Source organism: Oxyura jamaicensis, chromosome 6 (assembly GCF_011077185.1).
Source record: "Oxyura jamaicensis isolate SHBP4307 breed ruddy duck chromosome 6, BPBGC_Ojam_1.0, whole genome shotgun sequence".
NCBI classification, from domain to species: Eukaryota; Metazoa; Chordata; class Aves; order Anseriformes; family Anatidae; genus Oxyura; species Oxyura jamaicensis.
The window spans coordinates 9,272,375-9,291,078 of record NC_048898.1 but is presented as its reverse complement, the minus strand read 5'-3'; the positions used below and the strand labels follow the sequence as shown (position 1 = coordinate 9,291,078).

General features: G+C 40.5%; 1 protein-coding gene and 1 long non-coding RNA gene across 3 annotated transcripts in view; one reads left to right on the top strand and one right to left on the bottom strand.

The window, feature by feature from the left end:
• Window positions 1-18,704, bottom strand: part of LOC118169339 — a 47,110-nt gene that overhangs the window by 12,577 nt on the left and 15,829 nt on the right. The gene's annotated exons all lie outside the window — the stretch shown is intronic.
• The window catches only part of CHAT (choline O-acetyltransferase), a 37,803-nt gene that overhangs the window by 16,728 nt on the left and 2,371 nt on the right, over window positions 1-18,704 (top strand). Inside the window, exons 9-15 of the mRNA XM_035330579.1 lie at window positions 4,562-4,731; window positions 6,771-6,871; window positions 7,070-7,198; window positions 8,372-8,494; window positions 10,024-10,165; window positions 13,299-13,361; window positions 17,195-17,332. Of these exons, the coding sequence (XP_035186470.1) occupies window positions 4,562-4,731; window positions 6,771-6,871; window positions 7,070-7,198; window positions 8,372-8,494; window positions 10,024-10,165; window positions 13,299-13,361; window positions 17,195-17,332 (866 nt within the window). The remainder of the gene's footprint in view (window positions 1-4,561; window positions 4,732-6,770; window positions 6,872-7,069; window positions 7,199-8,371; window positions 8,495-10,023; window positions 10,166-13,298; window positions 13,362-17,194; window positions 17,333-18,704) is intronic.

The window sequence follows — 18,704 nt, the reverse complement described above, 5'->3', positions numbered from 1 at the left end:
TAAGAAACATTTGGACTGTGCACTAAGTCACATGGTCTAAACTTTTGGGTAGACCTGTGTGGTGCTAGGAGTTGGACTTGATGATCCTTACGGGTCCCTTCCAACTCGGAATATTCTATGATTCTATGATTAAAAATATATTTACTTTCTTTAGATCGTAAACACTTTTCCTTCATTTTCTGTCTGCTCTTATTTGTTCTCATGTCCATGTCTCATTTGACTTCTAATTTCCACTCACTGCACATGTTAAGCTTGGGTTAACAGACAATAAGCACTTTCCTATTGCATATATGCCAAGCACACTGTTTCTATTTCGCACCTATCATTTCATCTGTTCTTATTGCTTTCTATTCACATCAAATAACTCATTCTTTGATTATAGTGTACTTCTAACAAGACAATAAAATTACTAGAGGTTATAAACAATACCAGATTTGCAGTCACTGAACTCAATTTTGTGACTCAGTGAACTCAACAGAGTAGATCCAATGCCAAAAAGAGTAGTGGTTTGTCACCATCATGTTAATCCATGTTACTTCCCTAGCTCTTGCTTAGAGCTGGAAAGTTGTCTATGTAGATAGTAATTCTCTGAGGCAATCTCAATGTGCAGAAAGCAAAACAAAATGAGATTTCAAAAGATATTGTTATTTGCTTTTCGCTGTCTAAGCCTCTAATGCGGTACCAGTTTCATCTTCAGGCTTTTTTCTCTCCATCTTTTATTTTTTAAAGCAGGGAAGAGAAAGATTCCTGCATTTTAATGAAAACCAAGATAAACACCTAATCATTTATTTTCCGGCTGCACCTTTGGGTAAAACAGTGAATACACCTTGACACCTGTAGCTAAATAATGTTTACAATCCCATGTCATCTTAAAGAAAAAATGAAAAAATCAACAAAAACTAGTAGAACCATCTTAGTGGTGTCTCTGGATTACCTGGCATTTGCCAAAATATTCATTTTAATGATGAAGCAAATCAACTTAGTTATGCAAATGAAAAAAACAGACTCTGCACTAGCAAAGAGATCTAAGCAGGGATCCATCCCATCCTGTACCACTTGCATTAGCACAGCTCCTCTAAAGAGTACAACGCTTTGCTGTTACATATGTTTACAAGATGCAACATACCGTTTTTCTTCCTTATAAGGTGAAATGTTAGAATCATAGAATATCCCGAGTTGAAAGGGTCCCTCAAGGATCACTGAATCCAACTCCTATCATTCTTACAACAGTAACTAACAAAGGGATAGAAAAGCTGCTGGTGAAGCAGTGTGAAGTGAAAGGAGTCACTCCACAACTGCTCTGTACCGGGCCAGAAAAGAGGATGGTTCAGGAAGGAACTTGGCTCTGGTGAGGCCGCACCTCAAGTACTGCGTTCAGTTTTGGGCCCCTCGCTACAAGAAGGACATGGAGGTGCTCGAGCGAGTCCAGAGAAGGGCTATGAAGCTGGTGAAGGGTCTGGAGAACAAGTCTTACGAGGAGCGGCTGAGGGAGCTGGGCTTGTTTAGCCTGGAGAAGAGGAGGCTCAGGGGCGACCTTATCACACTCTACAGGTACCTGAAGGGAGGCTGTAGCGAGGTGGGGTTGGTCTATTCTCCCACGTGCCTGGTGACAGGACGAGGGGGAATGGGCTAAAGATGTGCCAGGGGAGGTTTAGGTTGGATATTAGGAAGAACTTCTTTACTGAACGGGTTGTTAGTCACTGGAATAGGCTGCCCAGGGAAGTGGTTGAGTCACCATCCCTGGAGGTCTTTAAAAGATGTTTAGATGTAGAGCTTAGGGATATGGTTTAGTGGAGGACTTCTTAGTGTTAGGTCAGAGGTTGGACTCAGTGATCTTGGAGGTCTCTTCCAACCTAGACTATTCTGTGATTCTGTGAAGGAAAAGACAAACAGCAGCCTGTAGAGCTTACAAAGGGGACATATGCCTGCATAGACACCAAGTAGAGGGAAGGTCTTCTAAGTGAGAAAATTTTAAAGGAATTGTAATCAATGACACAGACGTTATTGATTTATAAATAGTCAGTATTTTACCTGCATTCAGGCTGCATAACTAACCCACTCTTGTGAGTAGAGGAAGTGCATTCTTACTACCATAGGGGCTGCTGCTGTCTCATGCCTACCGTATCTGAATTCAATTCCAGAACTTTATTTGCATTTTTTCCTTTTTAAAGCAAATCCCCAAAACTTCAACAAAGCAGAAGCTGACTAGCCAAATCAACATATTCATGTGCATTAAGAAAAAAAAAAAATGTCTTGCAGGAGTTTAGGCTTTTTCTAGTGCTTCTGTTTCAGCTCTTTCTGAAAGATTTATTTCCCATCCTAAGTCATGGTTCTTGAGATCTTGTGCAGTCCATTCTTTGCTTTGCATGATAATTTTGTCAGTGTTTGATCAGCTCTCCGAACATGCCTAGTTTGTCTGTAAGGACATCTTTCAACTGCTTTTCTGTTTCTAGCAGATCTTACTTTTATTCACTGTAATACCTGCAATCAAGCTACCCCAAAGCCATATGTCAGCAAAAGGGCTTTATATCTGTCAGTGATGTGAGGGCAGCAGCCACAATACAATATCTATAAACCCATCAGATAACATAAAGCAGAGCACTGTGCAAACTGTGAGCACTTTGTAAATCACCATCCAGTTTTTCCTTGAAGATGCCTGTCCACAAATACCAGCAGCTTGTGTATACAGGGCTGCTTTCATTCACACAGCCCTTTTTAGCCTTTGTGTTTGTGTGCCCAGAGCAACAGTGGAATAAATACCACCATTATTCTCAGGCCAACAAGTGTCACATACTAAAATAACTTTTTGGCCACAAGGACAGGGACACTTCTTATCCTTTATAAAGCTTCTGAATGCCTTAGAAGACAATTCATAGGGCCACCAGTGTTTCCCGTGTTGTAGGGAAGCACAGGTCACTGGCATCTCATGCAGAAACTTCAGCCTATGTGCCCATTGGAACGAGGAAATCAATTACAAGCTCCTGGCTCAAGTCATCCTAGGAGCTGGCAGGAACACCAGGTGCCTTCCCTAGGACTCTGCTTCTGTGGGCAGGAGAAGACAAGGCAGCGTGTGCTCCACCATGTCCCCACACAGCCTGCAGAAAGCCAGGCTGGCTGCCTCTGTCCCTCAGGGTCCCTGGCTGCAAGTGTTCCCTTGCAGGAGCCAACAAACAGCAAGAGACATCACCTTTCCATAACCTGCAACAGACCACAGCTCCCTGCTTCCTTCCCAGCCTGCCCTTCCTTCCCTATCACCTGCCTTTTCTTCTTGTCACCTTTGACAATTACTGCATATTTGCACTTCTTCTGCACTGAGCCTGGAGAATGACCCTGGATATCATGTGTTTTCTAGCTCCTCACTAACCTATGCTACTCACTTCTAAAAGGATTTTTTTTTTTTTAATTGAAAAATGCTTTTCTTTTAGAGGATCAAACTACGTTTCATATTTGCCAAACCTAGAAACATGCACATTTTGAAATTGCTCCATATTTCAAATGCATCTCCTGAACCAAGCTTAGCACAGACTTGCAAGAAATTTTGATCTGAATTCACATCTTTAGTTAAAAACATTTTCAAGCAAACATTTTCATGAAATCTGGCAAAACCAACAGATGAAAGCTGATTTGTAAAGAGTGGAAGGACTTTAACTCAATGTTTAAAAGTCCTTTATCCTTTGATCTTGTTAACAACCATTTAACAGCAATTAATGATGTTATATGCTTTTGAATAAAGCAAGTCTTTGTTATAGGCTCCACACTTCTATCCTTTCAATTAAGAGCTGTTTTAAGTCCTCATAATTAAATAATTCCTGTGCCTCAAGCTCGCCATCAGAAACACACTAAACCCTTACCTTTACCTTTACTTTTTACTCAGAAGCATCCAGAAAAAGCACATTATATTCAGAAACACACAAGTGATAGAGGGGAAGTGGAAGGTGGCAACTGATGGTTTGGGCAACACTGCGTCACAACCTTATCCATGTGATACAGGCAGTACACCCTGTCCAGGGGTTATTTGCATTGCAACAATAAATGATCAGTGATAAAAGAGATAAAAGGGTTTTGATGCAAGAACAGCACAAAACTAACATGGGCCCTGCTGTTTCTTGTCCAGGAAAGGGTTTTAATGTGAGAACAGCAAAAAGCAGCATAGGTCCTACTGCTCCATAGCAGAATACCACAGCATTGCAGCAATAGCATGAGCTCTGAAATTCTCTGTTTTCCACCTGTCCTCTCTTTAACTGTAACATATAAAATAAGTAACCAGTGCTTGCTATAAGAGTAAAATAGATCTATTTGGTAGCATAAGTACTTCAGGAAATTAATGTCAGAAAGTGGATATTATGGAATCATATTGAATCACACAGAAGTTAACACATGAATGAATGCCTTGGTGTAATGTCTCCTTGCACCAAGGATGTTCTGCTGTTTAGAGCTCTGCAGACAGCAGCTCATGGCAGAGTGAGGGTCAGATCTTTAATGCTGTCCAAGGCAGCAGGTTCCCCAGCCAGTCTTGCGCTACAGGTAAGAAGATGTGAACGTTTCACTCTTTTATCTCCAGACTCCACTAACCGTGACTCTCTTGATATGATTGAACGATGCATATGCCTGGTGTGCCTGGACAGCCCAAGCGGGGTGGAACTCAATGATACAAACATGGCATTGCAACTGCTACATGGGGGAGGCTACCATAAAAATGGGGCCAATCGCTGGTATGACAAACCTATGCAGGTAAAAACCTTACAGTACTATGATATTTACTTGCACGTGGCGAAGAACTGCTGTTTTGCTTGTGGTAGGGACCACTTAGAAGCATGTGGGAGAGAGAGGGAGTTGGTGTCCGCATTCACCCCGCAGGGCTGGTACTCCCTGTGGGGCAGGGGAAGCAGACCCACTGCCTTGCTGGCTGGGGGTCTTCTCCAGCACAGGGACACTTCCACCTCCCATGATGTTGCTGTTTGTGCATGAGGAGGCAGGGGAATAGACAGACATACAGATAGGCAGACTTCTAATAAAAAGCAGTACACATTTATTATACTCAATCAAGTGGAAAAAAAATGCTGGACAAACAGTCCAGAACAAAACAGAAAAGCACAATAGCTTTCCCTGTTTTCTCAGACATTTTCCTTACATCCTAGAAATGCTTCTGTTTGTAATTTAGTCTGTGTTTAAGTTAGTATTAAGTTCCACTTAACATACTGCATGTTCATGTAATAACATTCTTGCCAAGGCTTTCCTGAAAGTGTTGATTTCTCAAGCCTCTTTCCCAATCAGGCTTTGATTGTCATATTTGAAAGTGTCACATTGTTATTTTCACAGTTTGCAATAGACTCAGGGTGAAGCAATGTATTAAACTCCAACTGTCAACACTGTTGACACCTCATGAAAAATTGAAAAAAACCTTGACTGATCCACTGGTTGCGTAACGCTTGTTGCTTTTGCCATATCTAAGAACAGCAACATGAGAAGAGAGACCACTAAACAAATTTCATTTGCACTGATTTATCCTAGCGCAAATCTATTTCAGTAGTCATTCCTGATTTATGCCACTGCAAATGACATCGTTAGCAGACTCCAGTGCTGTGTTTTTAAAGAATGAAACATTTGTCTTTAAGACCCATTTGTCTGTGGTTAGACTCCTCTGTTATTTGCAGGGCCACTAGTTAAGACGTTTCAAGAAGATGAGAATAAACAAGACCTTATTTTCATTTACTGTCAGAACATAGTGGGAAACAAATACATTTGCATAGTGTACAGGAGCGCTGCACCTGGTGCGATGTATGCAGGCCAGAAGTAGTTCAAAGGTGAAGAGAAATCGTTCTGGGGAAAAAGATCCCATTTTCTTTCATGCAAATAGGGATTTCACAGATAGCCATTCCCACAGTAAGACTTGCTCTTTCCCTCCATACCCTTCTTCAGCTTTGCAGTAAGGCATCAGGAAGCATCCAGGTAAACTTTCTGCATCACACACACACACTGTGAAAGCCTCATGGAAACTACTGGAGATCAAGGAGGCAGGATGTGTACATGAGAACAAATGTACAGAGTGAGCTGAGTGGGAAAAGTCCAGCCAGAGATGCTTCAGAAGAAGGGGAGTGGAGGATCAAGAAAAAGGTCGGGAAACATGAGACAGGTTGCAGTTTGCTCTGAGACATGGGCTGTTTGAGGTGCAGAAATAACTGACTGCATGAGGGTATCACTAAAACACAGTGCAGCAGTTATACCAGAATGCAGTGAAATCAAGGAGGATGAGGGGAATGAAGAAAACACCACCAGAAACACAAAGAGGAAGCAGGACAGTAAAACAAGCCATGAGGAAGCTATCAAATAAGGATGAGTTTGCTCACTTGATATGAAAATTGTAATACAATGTGATACTAAGGGACTTCCCTGGTAAAGTAGTTGCATTACTTCCAGCTGGGGAAGAACTTCAGCCTGTTTTTTGTGGAGTTTTTCACTTGTTTTTTAGTGACTGGGGTTTTCTGTACCATAAAGCAGATGCTAAATCCAATATCCAGATTACAATGGGAATTTACTAAAGTTTACATTCTCATTGGCCTCAGTCCAAAACAGCAGCATGAAAGGGATCGAACGTAAAGACTTTCACAGGACAAGAAAGTCTCCCATGATAAGTCTGTAAGTCTCCACTGATCTGTAAGTCAATGAAGTCCTTGAAGTGAGCAACGACAACATCACTTTTTAAATTGCCATTGTGAGTAACCTATGATTTATTCACTACATATCTTGCACGTGTTCTCTCCTTTACTTAGTTTGTGGTAGGAAGAGATGGAGTCTGCGGTACTGTGTGTGAACATTCCCCTTTCGATGGCATCGTACTGGTGCAGTGCACTGAACACCTGCTCAAGCACATGTGAGTCCCCTCTCAGTGCAGGTACTGCACCCCCTCTGACCCTGGGAAGCTTCTGCCAGTGGCAAATTTCCCCGGGTGCACAGGGCCACTAAGCTCTGTTCAGCTGCTGGAAACTAGTCACTCACCTGCTAAAAAAGCTGTGTTTGACAAATAGACTCTCACTGTGAGCTTAATGACTTTTCTCTCACATACTAACAGGAAAGAAAGCTCCAAGAAATTAGTCCGAGCTGATTCAGTAAGTGAGCTTCCTGCTCCACGGAGACTAAGATGGAAATGTTCCCCTGAAATTCAGGCACACTTGGCATCATCAGCAGAAAAACTCCAAAGGTAGCACATAGTCCTCACTTTTTTTCAACAACGACTGCAAGCTGGAAGCTACCCAGCACAGTGTGAGCAGGGACGGATTTTCTCCTAGAGGTCTCCCCCTGCCCTCCTGCTCCTCCTCTTCCCAAACACAGCTAAGCATGGGCATACCTAGCATCTCTTAGCAGAATGGGCTGCTATTGGGCTGGGGCTACTTCATGGTATTCAGGAATTGCACTACCATTGTTGTCCTCTCACTTAAATACTAGGAAAAGTAACCACCATTGGTTGAAAAAAAAAAAAAAAAAGTCTTGTCTGCACAGGATGCAAATGCTGCAGGTCCTCTATTTTTATGGGTACATTTTATGGGTTTGACCTTAGTAAAGCAGATGACAGGGCAAGGGGGATAAGTATACGGGATAGTAGACTACAACTGGTTTGAATAAACAATTTGAATTCAGGAATTTTATTTGTTTACATCCATGTTGCTCCTACAAAGGTTAATTCTTCTGATTGTGTTTCCAAACTGTAAAAGATTTGCATGATCTGAGGGGGTGGGGGGACAATGAGAGATTTTCTTCAAATTATTTAGATCACAGGCCTGAGTACTGACATGAATTCTCTGTAGAGAATTAACACAATTATATGATCGGCTGTATGTCCAGTGCATTGGACAAAACCTCAAAGTGGCTAGAAGCATGCAGGAAAGCATGCAAACATTCAGGATGCAGAGTAATTCCTTTTTGTTTTTAAATAAAGGTAGTAGTCCTCTAAATTGAAACTTGTGAGGAGCTTATGGCCTCCATCAGGTTTTTAATTGACACATTTCTCACACTTGTAAATCTTACAGAAATTTGTCCTGAACAAAGGAGGCCCTGACTTAGGCTTCAGGAGTGAAAACACTAGGTTTAAAAAAAAAAAGGGGGGGGGGGGGAGAGGGGGGGATGTTACACAGATGAACCTGAGTACCACAGCTCACGTTAAGGCTGCAGATTACAAGCTCAGCCTAGGACCAGTATGAATAGAAGTCACTGACTAGGAAGAAGTTACCAAAGGCCAGGACTGTCCGCACAGCAGAAGCCCCCTCACCTCTTTGGGTACAGGCAGGAACATTTCTCTGGGTCTTATCTACAGTCGGAAATGGAACGTGAGATTCTTGCATCCCCCCTGTGGTAACTGCCTCTGCTTGTTTTCCAGGATGGTGAAAAATGTGGACTTTATCGCCTACAAGTTTGAAAACTATGGAAAGGAGTTTATTAAGAAACAAAAGATTAGCCCGGATGCCTACATTCAAGTAGCACTTCAGCTGGCATTTTACAGGTAAGGTTAACTCAAACCATAGGAACAAGGTAGCAGGATAGGAGAATTCAGAATTAGTTGTTTATAGAGAGGGTCCAGTTTTTCCCCAACACCCAAAAAATGTCTCTGGCATGGAAATGAATGATTTAACCTAACAAGGGTAAGTCAGGCAGAAGAGAAGTTGCCACCCAGCTCTGAGACAGAGCATTCCTTTTCCTTGCTGCCTTTCCTACTCCTTGCTCTGCCTTCCCAACCCTGTCTCCCCCAGATGCCATTCCCAGCCACCGCCCTCCCCACAGCTGTCCTGGGCTTGGCGCAGAGAAGAGGGTGAGAGATGTGGCAGGAGTGGCAGAAAGTCCTACCACCTGTGGCAACAGGAGCTTCTATGGTGTCCCAGAAACACTTCCTTGCCATCGAGGGTAGCTTGGGAGGAACCGTGGCAATAACCCATAGCTCTCTGCATACATGTCCCCCCAACATATGCAGGGGGGTAAAATGCCAACAGGGAAAAACACTACAGCAGGATTTCAGATCAGAGTTCCTATGCAGGACAGTAACTTCTGCTACTGCCTTCACAGGCATCCCAAGATCTAATAATATCCTCTAATTTCCATGGTATTATCAAAGTTAAAAGCTGCTTTATACGTTGTCAGAACAGCTAAGGCTCCAGGCTAGAGATCGGTTGCATGGTTTCTTGCAGAACAGCCTATTACACAAATAATTCTTTATCATCTCAAATTAAATCCTGAAGTGGTCTTTACCTAGCCAAAATAAACAGATGCCTAACACATTTTGTGTACTCCATAAACATCTGTTAAATATCCATTTTGCGTATTCTGTTGACCAAACTCCAACAGTGACCTGGTCCAAGACTTTCATCTGGATCTGAGCAGTAATTTAAATCCCACATATATATATAAAAAAAAAAAAATCCTCAGGGACAGCTACATCATAACTGAGACCCCTGATTCAACTGGAAGAAGATAAGGCACAGTAGCTCTCCTGATGCAAGGAATGGTAGCTATAGACGTGGGTCCAAATCAAACAACAATCTGTGCTCTATTCTATTTGCAATGTGGGTTTTCATTCCAGCTCAGTCTCTCAGAAAGCATGCTTTTCTCCTATTAATTTTCTGTTTTTCATTGACACTCAGAGTTCCTTTTTTCCTTGTTTTAAATAAAACATATTTCACTCCTATAAGTAAATGATTAATTACACAATTATTTTATGATGCAGTACAAATAAAACATTTCTTGAGATCTTTCAGTAGATTTTAGTTTTACTAGCCTTGTTTTTACACAGCAAGTCGTTTTTTACTGGTAATACATAACTAAAATGTAAACTGCTGTATGCAGCTCCTCATATTAGAGTTGAGTGAGCATTCATCTTTTTTAAGTTTCTTATTGAATTCTATCAGCATTAGGATGAATACTACGCAAAAAAATAAAATCATGGCTGTAACAGTAAAGCGTACCAAGCCTATATTTCTTTTAGTCCTTATGATGCCTTGGAAATAACTAGTCTTTGTTTTTCTTACTTCATTCTCTCAGATGCCACAGGAGACTTGTCCCTACCTATGAAAGTGCTTCCATACGCCGATTTGATGAGGGCAGAGTCGACAATATTAGGTCTGCTACCTTGGAAGCATTTGCTTTTGTAAAAGCAATGACTGATGACAAGCCAACTCTATCGGTATGTTGGTCTGTCTCCTTCTGCCTTCTGGAACAAAACCCTATGCAAATATACGTTCATGATCCCCAGTATCTGACTGTTAACTGAGAATATAAAGGAATAGAACTGAGTAACTGGCCTCACAGTTACTTGGTTTGCTCTTGGTGCAAATCAACTGCTAAGCTCAATTTTATTTATTTATTTTTTAACTTAAGCATATAAAGGATTCAATAGATAAGACATTGAAATAAACAAAACATCTGATATTAGACTTAATATTGCTTTCTGAACGTGCTATCATCAGATCCAATTCTAGAGAGATCTAGGCTGAACATGGAAAGTTCTGGGATTGTTATACTGCCGCACCAGGGGAAACGCCTGGCTGGCCCCCTGCAGTAGATAGCTCTGCAGCAGATCGCAGTGCGTGAAGTGACATAATTCACATGCTTGGATTTCAGTGGATATGTTTTGGCTGATCTTTTGGGTTTTAAAGCTATATTTCTGCCACATAGCATTAGCTTTCTGGATCTCCAAGGGGACTGAACTTTCATGATGAAAAAGCTTCATCAGGCTAATAAAAAAATGCTCCAAACTGTCCTGACATCATTCCGCAAAAAGAATAATTGTTACCTTTCTTTGAGCCACCACCATCTGTTTGCCAGAAGCATGAGTACTCTGCATATTAGCTGGGCATGCAAAGAGGTACGGCTGACAGAGCTGAGACTGTAGCTGCCTGAACAGGTCTGTGCCCCTGTCCCTCCTGTCGTCCCTGCAGAGCCTCCCTCAGCATCTCGCTGTGTGCCACTTCCACCCACTGCACTTTGATGCTGTACAGGGAATTTCCAGACGGCTGTTTAGATGTAACACACTGCCACAGTATAAATTATTTGCAGAGCAAGCCCAGTCTAGTAGCATCAACTCAAATTGCTGTTCACTAGCATCTAACATAGCATCGCTAGGAGTAATGCCAAGCTGTAGACTAAGTGTAAATTAATGAACCATTGTAAACCAAGCCCTAATACCCCAGAGGGTGAGGAAAAAATTATCCTGAGAAATAGTTATTGTTCCTCCATGGCTTTTTCAATCTCTTTATGGTTACCATGTCCAGGATTTAGCTCATGATGAACAACACTTTAATAAGTTCCATGTTAAAGCAAAAACTCAAGGGAAAGCAGAGATAATTTCCTATGCTGAGTGGGTAATTCAGGACAGATCATGACCATGCCATCATACGTTACAGTGACTGCCATGCAGAAGTCAAGAAGAGGCTTATGTTATTTGCTGCTTGTGTCCCATCTGACTGCCCACAACACAGATCATAATGGTATTTCATTAGAAGCTGTTGTCATCTTTGCACACTTTCCCCCCCACAGTCAGGTGCTCAGCATAGGCTCAGCCCCAACACAGGTACCTGCAGGCCAGCAGCACTCTGAGGAGGAGCCAGCCTGCTCCTGGTACATTGCTCTGCCAGATCCTTCTTGTTCCCTCCAATAATCTCTTCCCAACTTCTTTGGCCCAACACTTACTGACTTCTGCAGTTCTCCCAAAGCTTTGGCATTTCTCACTGTTTTACTACCCAAATCTAAGATTGTGCCCATGTTTAACAGTGTCCTAAATTGTATTGCTTCACACAAACAAGCAGAAGAATGCCATGCAAGTCCAGAGTGAGCTCAGTCTCACCCCCTGAATTTTCATGTTGCATGCCTTGGCAGTACCAAACAGGGAGAATAATGGTTTAATTCTCCCTGAGAAATGTGCAAGCATAATGAAAACCAATCCAGCGATCATTCTTCTGGCTTCTTGTCCACTGAGAGATTCAAAGGACATTGAAACTGATTTGTAATTGTTCTTTCCCAGTAATTTATATAATACAGAAATCTTTGTTGCGATTTGAGCATCTCTCTACCCAAAGCTACACATATGTATACTAATATATAATATATACAAATATATACATAACAATATGTATATATTGCAATCACAGATTCATTAGGAATAAAGTTAAGTGAATTTTGTTTCAAGGTGGTTTCTTTAGACCTGAAAATTGCCTCTGGATTTGAAGGGATTAATTATATATATATATATATTTGGACAAAGAGATGCATCACTTGGTTCAAGAAGCTTCGGACTCCCCAAAATATTGTTTGTTAATAGCCATTAATCCAAATCAAGTTAAAAACAATTTCCTATCTGATGCTAATAAAAATGATTGTCAAATGATAGCTTGAACAGTCACCAAAGATTGATGGAGTCAGATTGATTCTCTAGAAGGAGAAATATCTCATGCATTTGACACTTGCTGTAAAAAAACAGCATCTGACACTGCAGAGATTGCTTGAATAGCTGTAAATTAATCAGATTTAAAGACTGCATGTGGTAATTTAATCTCTGTAAGGGAACTAAGGCCTGGGTCTAGCCCTATGAAAAAAATAGACTCTAACTTTGAAAGTCACTGATGGTGGCCTTGAATTGTTTCTAAAATGATTTCTTTGTTCAAAAGATCATTCATCGTCCATAGGAGCTGAAGGCTCCCTGTTCATCTGGAGGCCCAGTTATTTCTGCCTGTTTCAGGGTCTCCCAAAGTTGCAGTGTCTGACTTGATGTACATTTGACAGGATCCAAAATTTACTAGCTTGTTATTAGACATCCAAGGCATCTGTGCAGGGTAGAACAGCCTTGAAAAATTCTAGATGCCCTTTCACACAGGAGAGTAATTTTTTTGGACCAGCTAGTAAAATATCAGTAATAGTTTTCATTAATAGCAATGTCATTGGCCAGATGAACCATGCTGGAGAAGATGCCTTGCTGTTTTGAAAACACTGAATTACACTCAGCAATTATTTTACTAGTTTAGATGGAGTGATTTCAATTAGTAATAATCTAAACACCCAAAATCCATGGAAAGGAGCTGCAGATCTTTCCTTGACCTCAAACTGCCACCAATGAGCCTGTTCAACCCTTGCACAGCCAGGCGTGGTTACTGAGCAGGACATTGAATCCCCGTGACTTTTCAGTTATAAAGAGTACTTACACCTGAGCAAGGAACAAAGAACATTTTGAGAGTGCTTGTTGTTTGGTTGTCAGTTAATTGGTGGACAATGTGATTTCTTTAAGAGTTTATGCAATAAGAAAGATATTTCAATTCCCCCAACAGGATTCCGAGAAGATGCAGAGATTTAAGGATGCAATTGCAGCTCAGACTAATTACACCATTTTGGTAAGTAAAAACTGTTTTGTCTTAATAAGAACTAGTTTTTTTTTTGACAAAAGTGTGAAGATACAGTCATTAACTAAGCATCACAAAATGTACATATCTCTAAATATGAAAGTATCCACTGTGTCACATGAAAGTTTATGATGACCCTAACACCCTCCAAATAGCCATATTCACCTAAACTCACTTCCTGGAAAGCAAAATAGCAGAATTCTGAAAATAAATAAATAAATAAATAAATGGCAAAACCACTACTCTTGACCACCTCACTCATCTTGAACTGTCATGGAGCATGACCCTCTGTATTCATTGTATGCATAGGCAATGTACATCTTTGAAACATTTATGATTTGTGTCAATGTCATAATTAAGAGTCCCAGACATTAATTAGGATTCCACTAAGCTTTGTGCTGTACAAGTTAACAATTCAAAAATGGCCTTCACTTAAAGAGTTTGCAATCAAAATATAACAAAGGTTTTTTGTTGTGGTATTAGTTTTTGTTTTCCTTTTTGTTTTGTTGAAAAAAGTACTGAAAGGTTTGCAAAGCAGAACACTAATCAGATGAAATAAGCCTTTATTCTGTACTTCTTGTGACCATAATGAAATATTAGCCATGCAGATAGCCAAGAGAAGTGGAAATGAGGTATTCTAAGATGAAGTAGCAACTGAACAACTGAGCACCTTATCATGAAAAAAGTAAGCAAGGCTTAAAAGCGATTGATTTCACTGCAGTGTAACACACAGGAGAAATAGAACTCCAATTGCAAAATCCAGATCCCCCAAATTTACAGGTATTCATTCATATCCATAAGCTATAACATTACATACAAGCTCTTGACAACTGTAACATATTCAGAGATTTTTTTTTTTTTTTTTTTTTTCCCCTCTCAGAATGGACCACTTGTGCTTTTTCTTATGTTCCCTTTCCCTAGAGGTGAGAGGTCCTTATCTGGGACCTAGTCCTCAGCTGACAAAAGCAGTAATTTTGATTGAGTCAGTGGTCAGCAGCTGAGAATGCAGCTCCTCAGATGGGCCAGTATACTGGAAAGCTGATCCAAAGTGTAATTTATAAGTGTCATTAGCAATGAGGAAACAATTACAGTAAGCTCTCTTTTAAAGACCCGAATGCAGTGTCTAATAAAAGGAAGAGATACCATTCAATGAAGAATTCAGTGTAGTATCAAATACAACTCATTTTCTGCTGATTACTAATGAGACCGTTCAGCCTGGGTAACACTCCACATCCCACTGTGCCAGGACAAAGCACAGACTTCCTCTACAAACAACTTCATCAAACCACTCATGAAATTAATACACGTTAATAACCAGCTATGTTAAGTGAATTTGCTACCCATGGTTTTGCCTCAGACCATCGCCTAACAAACCCACAGTGCTGACTGCAGTTTAACTACTCATAATATTCAAGAAATCGTTCATGTCCAGATGTGGTTCCAGAGGTATACCCAGAGCAGAGCAGTGGCAGGGTGAAGTGTTGCTTTGAGGCAGGATTTGTTCCTGTTTGTGAAACAAAAGAACCAGGGAATAAAAACAGTTCTGTGTTTCAAGTATAATGCCAAAACCCTGCATTTTTGAAGCTAAGACACAACATCTCTAAAGCAGAGGCAAGTAGCTATCTCACCTGAACCATCTCAGAGAAATCACACAATGAACACAACATGCTGTAGATCTACTAGGTCACAACCAATGGAGTTTCTGTACAACATCTCTTTAAATATATATATATATATATATATATATATTCTATAAAACCCTCCCTCCAAGTAATTTCAGTTCAAGAAAATGTTATAAAATTCACCCTCAAGTATAGCTCATGGGAAGATACTAAAATCACCATAGGAAAATTAACTTACCTTTAAATTTAAAAAGGCCTTTAGGTATTTCTTCTCAGCAACCCCCCCTTTCTTTGTCAGAATAGCAGATTTAATTGATGTGCCTTTAAACTAGGGGCAGGACTTCCATGGTCCGAGTAAATTGGGTGTAACAGACTGAAATGTAATAGCTCCTAAGAAAAACAAAAAAGTCTACTTCATAAAACAAAAAGCAATTTAATGATTTTATTTCCCCTTGTTAGGGCTTACTAGTAGCATTGCTATCTTAAATGTGGAGCTCTAAAATTCAATTTAGCACTGTTTTTTCCTATGCATTGACTCACAGTTTATTTCGTTAGCCTGTCTCGGTCTCTCTTCAGACATGACATTGATCTATGTTGCAAAAATGTCATTGCTAACAGCCTTATAAATCTTGTGCGATAGCAAAATATTTCCTTTGATTATCAAGTCAGTTTCCCTCTATAGGAAAAAACAACATAAACACTACCCTGATGCATGCTACCTTTTGCAGCATCCTTGCTCCATCTGGGCTGATGAACAAATGGCCCCCTTCCCAATGGGTGCCTACTCCTTAATAAGCCAAACAAGATTATGCGCTCCCGGCCCCTTGCTTCAGGCACTCATTAGTGGTTAAAATGATTCTCCTCTCCAGAGGACAACCAAGCTTGTGCCTTTTATTTATTTATTTATTTTTAATTCTCCCCTTAAATGGAAAACTAGCTTGTATTCTTTTTTTTTTTTTTTTTTTAAATAAAATCCTACCTTCTTTCTCTGGCTGCTTGTTTCCCTTTTTCTACATTTCCTTCCGACGTGATTTCAGCCTGCTACCCAGGAATGAGCCACAGCTCACTCAGTCCATACAATCAGTGCCCTCTCCAGCAAGGGTCAGCCCAGACTGAAGGATCATCTGAGGCAATTCCTTCACTCTTCTTCAGATGCCAATATTTTGACTTGGTTTTGTAAAGAAACAAAACTCCTGTAACTGTACTGTCTGCCCACTCTTTCTACTGACTTTTGATCCCATTAGCCATCTTCAATCACATTTGCTAGCAAGCAAAGATCTTACAGCTATTTAAATTCTTGAAGTCTACAGCAGGAGATAGCTGGATAGAGCAGAGACCCAAGCACAGTAAGCCCACAGGGGACAGACTTACTGCAGGCTTGGCAGCGGTTAGTTCCCGAGAGCTGGACACCAGCATGCCCCTATGCTTCCTACACTTGCTGTTTTCAATTGCCTCATTAGAGGGAGGGCTGAAGTAAGGGCTGCACCTGAGATAATCCAGCTCTGCAATGAAAAGGGGAATTGGGTTATTTGGGCAGTGAATTAAATAAAGAAGACATCTGCATCCCTAATCCTAGTCTTCTCAAGTGATGGGGAACACTAGCAGATCTATCTGTTCTACACTTGAAACTGGATCTAACTTTTATATTGGCTCTGCACTGAGATGTAGTGGAATCAAAGACTTCCAGAGGTCCCTTCCAAATCAAGTTGTTCTGTGATCCCTGGTAGTAGACATCTGGTAGTAGACATCTACTAGATCTTTAGATCTAGCTTTTATGCAATGACAGACCTGCCAGCGTGAGACCCAGGTAGTAAGGCAACAAAAGATTAATTTGTTCTTATTTGGAAGTGTTTTGGAGCTTCCTTCCTTTTCTGCTCCCTTCAGCAGCTCTGAAAGCCAACTCCATGATATTCATGGAGAATATTTATTTGAGAAATTATGTGCACCCAGAACTCCAGATAACATCAGCACAAAACGCATCCCCAGACCATCTCCTTCCTAATTTTTACATTTTCAAAGCACCATACGGACATCTAGTTACTGACCATCAGCAAAGCACACACTCCGAGCAATATCTGAACATTACAGGCATTACATCACTCAAGGCAAGTTCATCAGCTCTGAGCAGAAAGCAAGGCAGCATCAGCCAGCAAAGCGCTTCTGTACTCAGTTAACTGCTGGTGTCTGTCATGTTGTACACAGGCTATTACTGGGATGGCAATAGACAATCATCTACTAGGGCTAAGAGAGGCGGCACGAGAACACTTCAAGGAACTGCCAGAGATATTTACAGATGAGACATATTTGACAAGCAATCGATTCATCCTCTCGACCAGTCAGGTGAGTTTTTCCTATCCATTGGTCTTGCTAACCAAAGGCTAATTAATCTGTGTTCTGCCAGACCCCGTATCTCACAGTGAGAATGATAGATTTAAAAATAAAAATAAAAATAAAAGCTAGTACCGTCAAGAAGTCTGCAAAATCTTTAATCCAGTTTTGTCTTGCTCTTCAAAATCAGCACAGTAACTACTGGCTGAAGTTATTAGTTCCCTAACAGCATCACAAAGCCCTTTCCAGAAATTCTGGAAACGCACACATACAAATTCAGTAAAATTTGTACAATGGCTTGGCGTTTCCTCACTTCCCATACTATGTATCTTCACGTTTCCTTTCTTTTCCTTCTTCCCCTGAGGTGCCATCTTTAGTGAGAATTCTGTTCCAGTGACTTGTACAGCCACAAGCCAGGCAGGCTGCCAGTCTGAGAAAGAAAAGCTATGAGACATGGGGAAATTTTACTCTTAAAAGTAGCTGTGTTAGAAATCTTCAAGAGCCTTCAGTTATTCAGTGTAAGACTGCAATCTGTGCAGACATGCTTCTTAGATTTACAGACATTTTAGACAGTTATAGATTTACAGTTATGTGCAACTATACTAAGATACTCTAAGAGTGAACATATCCTACATTTAATATTCTGAATAAGGAAACATCCTTTGTTGCATATAGCCAAAAAATTAAATGTTTCATTGCATATAGTAGCAGTCCTAATGAAAGAATAAATTTCTGCAGGAATTCATTTTCTGAAACACTAACCCAGCGGCATGGATTGGAACTATGCAACAAAAAAGACTTATAATATCATGCTACAGCATAAAGCCTTAATAAGTAATTTGATCTTGTCATAATGTTTGTAGGCTTGAGACATGAGTGAATGTAACCAACATCCTACTACATAAATTCTCCAAGAAACTATCCGTGAGCAAAGAGTGTTTCTGAATAGCTTTATGGCCTTCGGCTGTTGCGCAGCAAATTTATCTGACAATTCTATGGCTCTATTAGCAGGACTAATGGCTTGTTCTACACCATTAAAAAGCCAAATGTCATTTGTGAAGGCCCATGTACACAAAGTCTGAGGCACAGATTTCTAACACATCTTTTATTTTCTCCAGGAGAAAGTGTTTCACTCCTGTATTATGCCAGGATTAAATTGCGGTGTAATAGAAATATAGCACCTAGGTGCATTAAAATATGCTTTTACACAGCATCACAATTAATGAATACTAAGATTAGAGTATAAGTTATTTTTAGAATATAAGCTAATATAGAACTGGATGATACTACCTTCTATAACTGATTACTAGAAGGTTAACATAACCTTAAGATAACCTTAAGAAATTACAAACTTTAGAGAAGTCTTATGCATCGTGAGAATGTA